The 9,407-nt window shown below is 36.7% G+C and overlaps 1 protein-coding gene across 1 annotated transcript; it reads left to right on the top strand.

Annotated features, from left to right (window-relative positions):
- Window positions 1-461: 461 nt before the first annotated feature.
- LOC141592951 (pyruvate kinase isozyme G, chloroplastic-like) lies at window positions 462-8,721 on the top strand. The gene is made up of 12 exons (XM_074413854.1): window positions 462-851; window positions 2,613-2,882; window positions 3,744-3,909; window positions 4,137-4,271; window positions 4,368-4,478; window positions 4,561-4,649; window positions 5,213-5,275; window positions 6,147-6,322; window positions 6,479-6,584; window positions 6,836-6,984; window positions 8,168-8,276; window positions 8,359-8,721. The coding sequence occupies exons 1-12, from the start codon at window positions 597-599 to the stop codon at window positions 8,470-8,472; spliced, it is 1,743 nt and encodes a 580-aa protein (XP_074269955.1). The 5' UTR covers window positions 462-596; the 3' UTR covers window positions 8,473-8,721.
- Window positions 8,722-9,407: the final 686 nt, after the last annotated feature.

The raw sequence follows: 9,407 nt of genomic DNA, 5'->3' as shown, positions 1-9,407 counted from the left end.
TGGGCTACTCTACTCGAGTCCCGACGAGTAAAAGAAAACCTAACAAAATCAAAGAAATTACATAAATGAAGGACGACCTCATAAATGAAAAACAACTCGCTTCTTCCTCGCTTCTGTTGCTGTAAATCACGGATAACTCTTAAGCAATCGTCCTTAATATCAACATTTACACCGGTCTCATTTGAGTTTGTGTGTCGGATTTTAATTAATGAGACTAATACAAGTTACAACCAAAAATAACAATAAAAAGACCACTAACAATAATCACAAATTCTCATTGAAGACATGACATATCCGTCACAAGCTGAAGACGGATACCATTTTACCTCACAATGTACCCACTTTTTCTCTCTCTGCAACACTATTCATGTGGTCCCCTTTCTCCACTAACCCATTTTGTTACCATTTTATCTCACAAAATATCCGTCACAAATGGTAACCCGTCACAAGGGAGACCAATTGAACAATAATTCAGGTCACAAACTCACAACACACACACATTTCCAATAAATATCCCTCGCAAAACCTCTACTACTCTTCCTCAGAACCTCCGCCATTACCAAATTCCTCCATCTTCTCTCTCTTCCTTCGCAACAATGGCAGCAATGACGAATATCTCTTCATCGCATTTATCCTTATTGAAATCCGCCGTTTCCGATTGCCGACACTTATCTTCATCATCGTCGTCGTCGAAACTTTCCGGCGATTTTGTGTTTTTTAATGCCGGAAATACTGTCAATTCTTTGTCGAAACGATGCGTTTTGATAGATAATGGTTTCACTGTTCGATCTGCTAAGGTCACTGACTCTTCTTCCACTGCCTTTTACTCTCCTAACGGCTCTACTAATCCTGTATGTACATTCTTTTCCTTCTTGTTATTAACATAACGTTCGGTAATTATTGTGTAAGACGGTCTCATTTATCGATAGTAATGTGTTTAATCAATCACAGGACTGTACCGCAGTAATATTGGAGTAGTGAACTAGTGATTCTCTACTATTACTGTTTAATATGACGTGTGCTTTTCAAATCATTTAATAATAATAGTACTTTGTCCGATTTTCGTTAAAGGTAAACAAATGATTGAGACAGAAAGAGTAATAAACGAGGACTGTATCGCGGTAAAACGGTCTGATTAGTATGTGATATTGGAGTAGTGATTCTCTAGTATTTATGACGTGTGATTTTATAATCATTTAATAATAATAGTACTTTGTCCGATTTTAATCAAAGGTAAATAAATGATTGATACGGAAGGAGTAATAAATGAGGCACGTAAGTACTGTAAGACTGTTCTGATTTTATTCCGAAAGAATGTTGCAGGTTGTGGTGATCCAGGACTGTTGGTAGATGTAATAGATACAATGCCTGTAGACCTGTCAAACTGGTTGGTTGGACAGATTAAGAGTCGGGTCATTTATAGTTCGGGTAGAATACGGGTTTGGTGTATTTCGGGTTAGGTTCGCCCTAGTGACAGCCTAGGTAGCACCAAAACAGACACGGACACGACACGGACACGTGATACGGCGTCTCATGAAATTTAGGACACCGGACACGCTATTTAAATTTAATAAAATATATATTTTATAGTTATAAATAACGTATGATTTTAATTTTTTAATGTATTTGATATTAAATTTACATAATTGAACGTAAAATTTGACCTTAAGTATAACTAGTTCTTATTTTCCACCTAAACTCATCTTCTAATCAATCTCTTTTGACATTTTATTCCTCGTCTAAAAACTATAGGCGTGTGTCCGACGAGTGTCGGGTGTCCGGGTGTCGGACACGGCATCGAACATGGGACGGCTAGTTAGGAGGAGTGTCCGTGCTACCTAGGTGACAGCCAGTCTTAGGCAGTGGCGTAGCTATAATTACTATTCTTTTCTTTTGTTATCTGACAACCTTTTGGTGTTTAATGCCTTTGAATTGAAACTGATGAAGAGGAGGAAAAGCACTGAGCTTTTCGTCTTTTTGTTTATCTTTCTCGAGTCTAAATTGTATGATGCAGACCAAAAATTATGTGGTTGCATGAAATATATGGTGGTTACTACGAAAATGAGTGCTTTCAAAATGTTCAGTTGCTCATTGTTGTGGACTTGTGGTATGTTGTTCGTTGAGTGATTGAACGAAGTAATGCTTGGAAAATGTCGTTGATGGATAAGATAGGTGGATCCATTTTTGGTAATTACAATCCGAATCAATTTTGATAATTTCTTTAACTAAGAGCATTAATAATGTTTATTGAAATGTGGTCTAAACTGGATGGTGCATTTAAATGTGGTTAACATAATTGGGATTGAAGTAACTTAAATGTTGGTTTGTATTTTAAATGAGTCGATCTTGAAGTAACTACAATTAGTGTGATTGTATATTACAAAGTATTTCTTATTTATTCTTGAAAATGTGTGAAACTGTATTTTGAGTAACAATGCCATCAAGGGATTATAACGGGAGTGCAAGTAAATAGGCACTAGTAATTCTGATATCTGGAAGTTGATAATGAAAGATTTGGTTTCCTAATTGATCTCATGAGAATTTTTTTTTGTAGATTTCTAGTTGAAGTTAATGTAATCGAGTGCTCTTCTGTTGCGTGTTGCGTTCTGCAGGCTCCTTTCGACATGATGTCAAGTGATTATCTCCAAAATCAACCAAACTCAGCACCAGCAGCTGTTCGCAAAACAAAGATCGTGTGTACAATTGGTCCTCCTACAAGCACTCGTGAAATGATATGGAAACTAGCGGAAGAAGGCATGAATGTAGCACGTCTCAATATGTCGCACGGGGATCATGCTTCACATAAGAAAACAATTGACCTGGTTAGAGAATACAATGCTCAATTTGATGAGAAGGTTATCGCTATAATGTTGGATACTAAGGTATTGCAAGCGATTAATAGTATTGTTTATATGTTGTATTATTTTTTTGTATGAGTTTCTTCTTTTGAGTATAATATCTAGTTTATTGTTGAACTAATTTTAATCATGTTTGGCGGACTATATATGATTTTGTAATCTCTTAATTGGATTTTGTGTGATCCAATTGCCAATTTCCGATATTGTATTTCTTCCATTTAATAAAATTGGCTTCAGATTTAACATTCGAGAAGATGTCCCAGAAATCCCATTCATGTCATACTCTATACAGAGTGTTTGTATAACAGAGTGTTTGTACTTGTAGTTTGACCGCCAAGAGAGTAAATACCAAGTAAAAACTGTAATTTTGAACCTCTTCTCACAGATACATTGATAGGCTCTTACGTTCTGTTTTGTTTTTGCACTTTGGAAACACAAATCTATAGAGCGTAATAGTTAGATTCTGGGGGTGCTTACTAGTTTCTCTGGGTACTTCACGTACAATGTTTAGCTAACATGTTGATATGAATTGCGTAAATATTTACAGATACAAACAAATAACAGCTACGCAAGACCATTCCAATTTTAAAACCCAAGGCTGCCGATCAAGATGAATCAATGTTTTCATGCCGTGGGAAGTCTAGAGTTTAGTTTTTATAGTGTCGTGCTTCTTAATATTATTCTATCACTCCTAGTTACATTGCAATGTCGCAATGTTATATATCAGTAACCTTGAAATTTTGTGTGAACCGGGTCCTCTTGCTTTCAATTGCTGCCCTTACTCTTTTTTGCATGTGCTCTTTGTATAATGTTTATTTATATATGGCTAGCGAAGTACAAGTATAAAGTTTATACTATATCCCTTTGTGTTTGTTTTCTGTCTAGGGTCCTGAGGTCAGAAGTGGAGATGTACCTAAACCAATTATCCTTAAGGAGGGACAAGAGTTCAGTTTTACTATCAAAAGAGGCATAAGTACGCAGGATACTGTAAGTGTCAATTACGATGACTTTGTGAATGATGTGGAGGCCGGTGACATGCTTCTGGTTGATGGTAAGTGTAGTATATCTTCATAGTGGTATAAAAACTCTCATTAAACGTAACAACAAGAGAAAGGGAAAAATTTTCTGGAGTTTAACATCGTGTACGAAGTTGACACTAGTTTGGGATTAAAAGTTGGGCAACACTCCAAGTCTGATAGATGGTGTAGTAAGATATGTATACATTTATTGCTACAGCCTGATTGAGCTGTTTTTTATACACTGCTTCTCAATTATCAGGTGGAATGATGTCATTGGTTGTAATATCGAAGACAATAGATACAGTAAAATGCAAGGTTGTTGATGGCGGAGAACTAAAATCCAGGAGGCATTTGAATGTTCGTGGTAAAAGTGCCACACTCCCGTCCATAACAGGTTGGTTCATATATCTCATTCTGTCTGCCTTTCTATTGTGCGTTCACATTGCGTTGAATTATTCATAATTTCTACTATGTCTCATACTATTTGCAGACAAAGACTGGGAGGATATTAAGTTTGGGGTTGACAATGGAGTTGACTCGTACGCTGTTTCTTTCGTGAAAGATGCTAGGGTGGTCCACGAGTTGAAAAACTATCTGAAAAGTAAGAATATATTGTGTATTTCTATGCTTTCCTTGAACTTTTTCATAATCTCTTTTGTAACCTACTTTAATGTATTCTACAGGCTGTAATGCAGACATCGACGTCATAGTAAAAATTGAAAGTGCAGATTCTATACCAAATCTACATTCGATCATAACGGCATCAGATGGGGTCAGTGAATGCCGTGCCGTGCCTTCAATTTTTTTTTTTTTTTTTTTTTTTAACTGCAATATTGTTTAATTGGTAATTCCTCAATGGCTTTTACTGCACACCTGCTGAAGAAACTAATATTGTGTATTATAGACTTGTTTCACGATTAGAGTTGTAGTAAACATGCTGAACTAAGCTCGGGCTTGTTATGCTCAGATCGATTCAGGAGCTTGTGCCCGAGCCCTAGTTTGGTTAGAAGCTTGTTAAACTAAAAACCATTTGAGCTAAAAACGGCATGGATAGATTAAGCTCTGATCAAGCTTGACACATTTTAATCTTTTCATTTTCCAATTCAAATTTAAAAATTTGATTCAAAGATCAGTATCTTGATTGAATATATTAATGAATCATCATTTACGTCCCCATATTAATGGTGTTACAAGATTGACGATGTTACTTTAGGTAGTGAGGATCAGGTTTTGAGTATTAAAAAATCATATTATGGTTTTTTTGATCTATTGACTGTAATTCCTTTTGAATTTTATTTTTCCCATACTTGTTTTTTGAGCTATAACGATGTGCAGGCTATGGTAGCTCGTGGGGATCTTGGAGCTGAGCTTCCTATTGAGGATGTGCCTATATTGCAGGTAATATATCTTAGTTTTCACATTCTTGTTGAGGAGAATATCTAACTTTTCCTTTAAGATAGTAGCATATTGCTCTCATGGCTCTGTGAACTGCTTCAAGTAGAATAGTAGATGTTCAGAAGAATTTACTCCCTGCTAGATCTTGTGCTGGTGGTTAGTGTGTTTCCATCTTGCGACTATCCTTAGGCTCACTTTTTATGGTATTATTGGTTACAGATTTACCGGAGAGAGAATATGAAATCTTGCCTAAGTGGCCTTTGTTTTATTTGATTCGCAGTTCTGGAAACTCATGTCTTTTTTTTGGGAAGAAAGAGGAAGTCTAAGTAGATGAAAATAGTTTTGATTTGCTGAATGATGCAAGTTGACTAGACAAAAATGATTCTAATGTTCTTGAATTTGTAGCTGCTTGATTTACTAACAGATACCCTGTGTGTTTTGTTATAAATTAGGAAATCTATGTAGTTGTAGTTTCATAAGTCAGCTTTGAGGGAAAGTGAAACTCGTCGTGGTGCAGTAGAATGTTCATCTTTACTATGTGATGTGCAAGCCTACCCTTATTTCCAAAAGTTCGATTAGGAGATAATTATGACTGAAGATGAAACCTTAACTTCACGAGGGACTGCCTGATCTGCTGAAGATCTCTTTGGTTCATAGAACCTATGTTATGGGTGAATGTTTTTTAGTTCCCGCCTTAAATATGACTCCAATTTCTTATTGAACTCCTAGTGCCATAATTCGGCTTTTCATAAGTCTGCCATTCTGTTTCTTCAGTTACTCAAATATTTTTTTCCCCCTTTCAAGAACTCATGTTTCCGTAGCATTGTAAAACTGATATATAACTATGTAAGTTTGTGGTCATTCTTAATTCCAGGAGGAAATCATTAGGATGTGTCACAGCATGCAAAAGCCCGTTATCGTGGCAACTAACATGCTTGAGAGCATGATTGAACATCCAACGCCTACAAGAGCTGAGGTTTCTGATATTGCCATCGCTGTTAGAGAAGGTTCAGACGCAATCATGCTGTCAGGAGAAACTGCTCATGGAAAGTAAGTCACTAGAAGAGATGTTGGCCCAACTAATCTTTCATATAAGCAATTGTGTATTCTTTTTACTTCTCGAAATTCTAGTGGTTCCCCTTTTCTCATAAAGTAGTTGCAATCTCTAGTGTTTGCTCACTTTTGTTTTTGTTTTCCTTGCTAAAGGTACCCATTGAAGGCAGTCAAGGTTATGCATTCTGTTGCATTGAGGATTGAATCGAGCTTAAAACCCACGAATAATAGTCCTCCTGTACCATCTGATGTATACAAGGTAGTTTTTCTTGCTCCCTGTTTCTGATGTACAGATGTAGAAGTTGTTTTGTTTTCTTGCTTTTCTATATCATCTATGTACATCATTATAACCTATAGAGAACAGTTGCCTTATTCTACCGTAACCCGGTGTTTCTATGCACTAAAATTAGAGGAAGCTGATTAAATATTTCTGTGTAAATTGCTCTTTTTTGTATAATTATTAATAGAAGTAGGAATTTCTTAATGCTAACACTGGTTGATATGGTGCAGAACCATATGGGAATGATGTTTGCTTTCCACGCAACTACCATGGCCAACACTCTAGATACTCCGCTTATTGTTTTCACACGAACAGGATCAATGGCTGTTCTCCTAAGCCATTTTCGACCGTCATCAGCAATCTTTGCCTTTACGAACGAGTAAGTGAATCAAGAATTAAGTTTATGGTATATCGATATGACACATGTATTCTTGATTGAAAAGTCGAAACAAGAATTCACTACAGAGTTTTATGGAATTCACCATTGGTTTTTGTATGCTTATTTGGAAACGGTGTATTTGTTGGAGCTTCCAGGAGTTATTTAACCTACAAAAGAGTATTGTGCATTTGTGCAGTTACTTGTTTCCATTTGCTTAGTTATTAATGTCAAAAAAGGAAAGCGGAAGTTAAAAAAGAAAAGTAGGGAGGTACTTTGCATATGATGCATTTCATTCCCTCCAATATAGCATGTATAGGCTACACAGCCACTATTTCATAACCTAATTTAGTATGCACTGGTCAGGCCTCTCTAACTCTAAGCTACTGCACATGATACATTTCTTTTCCCTCCAATAGAGCCACTCTTTCCATAACCATATTTCTGATTCTTATGTATGCATGAGCTCGATGCTATGTCGGATTCTTATGGTGTGTGCTTGGTGCTGACCGAACTATACATATCTGACGCTGTCCACGAAAACATTTATAAGACTGTTCTACATTTGAGATCAACTAATTCACCCTATAATTAAATGACAAATACATGAAGATTTAGGGTGTGTTTGGATTGAGGGATTTGGAGAGAAAAGAAAGGGAGGGAGAGTAGGGGATTTAAAATCCTTTGTTTGGATAGCAAATGAGGGTGGAGGGAAATGGAGGGGGAGAGATTTGGACGGATTCAATTTCCCTCTTCCAAGCCTAATCAAAATCTCTCCACAATAGGCAAGATTTGGAGGGAAATTGTATCCAAACACCCACACTCATTTTCCCCTTCCCTTCCCTTCCCTCCCTTTCCCTTCCCTCCTTCCCCATCCCCTTCTTTTCCCTCCACTTTTGCTATCCAAACACACCCAATAGGCTGGTCTCACTTGTGAACCTGTCGCAGATAAGACATTGATTTGACTCGGGAGTTCCAAGGTTGTCCAAAAAGCTTAGATCAGCGTGAAAGGATGAATCGAATGCGTTACCTGAATAGATGTTTATTCTGTTCGATACTGATACTGTATTACGTTACTGGGTACCCAATGCGTTAGAAATTCCTTTACAATATCTGCTGTGTCTCTGCACATTCAATGTTTGCATATTAAATTGCCTACTTATATAAATCGTTTGTTGCTTGGCAGTCAAAGGGTGAAGCAGAAACTGGTTCTTTATCACGGAGTGATGCCCATTTATATGGACTTTTCAGATGATGTAGAGGAAACATTTTCCCGAGCTTTAAAACTATTAACGGTAAATCTCTTTCTATTGTTAGTAGATTCAAAATACATGGTATCGATACCTGATGCCTGATGCTAAACATGTTTGCCAACAGAGCAAGAAATTGGTAAACGCTGGACAGCATGTAACTCTGGTACAAAGTGGAGCGCAACCAATCTGGCGTGAAGAATCCACTCACCATATCCAAGTCCGTCAAGTGAAAGGCTAGTTTATGTCGTCACTCTTCACGTTTTTCCTTTACTAAATTTATCAGTATGCTGGAAACTTTGTTGTCATACATAGGTTTTAGTTTATACAGGAATTACCGCTTTGCTGCACTTTTCTAGTTTTGGTCAATTACTCTAGTTTGAAGATTCAGATTATCCCTTTCGAAATGTTTTCTTAATATGTACGAAAATACGCTTCCATTCTTAATTCTTGGAAATGAGAATTTGAGGTTGACTCCCTATTTGGATTACTTTTTGTAATTGTCACTTTTTTTTATGTTCTATAACTTGCTTCTGGAGGTGGTGCCTATATTCCGGCAAAAATCTTCATTGTGGAGATTAATCGAAATCTTCGGTGTGATTTTGTGCTTGGGTTTGATGCGACTTGGTTTACAGGACCTGAGGACCTTATGATTCTGCGAGACCTAGGCCTGACAACTATACTGTGGTTTATACAAGACCGACAAATGGGTCATTTTGGTCCTGGCAGTTGGGCTGGGTCACTTCAACTTTGGCCTGTTTATGTGCTTTTTATCGGGTCAATTATGGACAGGGTCGTTTCAAGTCGGGTAAAAAAATCATCTGTTGTTAATTGTTGCTTCAGAACCCTGTTAGAACACTGTCGGAATCAAACAATCAATTATTTCTCGTAAAAGCGATCATTTTTGAACTACGAATTGAAAACATCTTTTTTTAAACTAATTTCTTTGATTTCTTCGTATCTTTATTTATTTATTTTTAAATGTCATTTTGTAAATAAAATATATGACGGGTTCCTATATGAAATCAGAATTACGGATCAAATCGACGACCTATTCCTCTGCAGTCAAATACTTGTCTTCGTTTAAAATAATCATCTTCTTGTCTGTGATCTTTGATAATCTAGTAGAATCTGTTAGATTTTGGCCATTTGTGTGCTTACGGAAGTTGATTCATA

Source organism: Silene latifolia, chromosome 1, assembly GCF_048544455.1.
Source record: "Silene latifolia isolate original U9 population chromosome 1, ASM4854445v1, whole genome shotgun sequence".
NCBI lineage: Eukaryota > Viridiplantae > Streptophyta > Magnoliopsida > Caryophyllales > Caryophyllaceae > Silene > Silene latifolia.
This window is presented reverse-complemented; position numbering and strand designations above follow the sequence as displayed.

Bases quoted from the DNA above. Each gene is read 5' to 3' on its own strand.
- LOC141592951 (XM_074413854.1), top strand. From the start codon at position 597: ATGGCAGCAATGACGAATATCTCTTCATCGCATTTATCCTTATTGAAA. The intron at 2,883-3,743 runs GTATTGCAAGCG...TTTTCTGTCTAG, and splicing joins CTATAATGTTGGATACTAAG to GGTCCTGAGGTCAGAAGTGG. The intron at 5,276-6,146 runs GTAATATATCTT...TCTTAATTCCAG, and splicing joins AGGATGTGCCTATATTGCAG to GAGGAAATCATTAGGATGTG.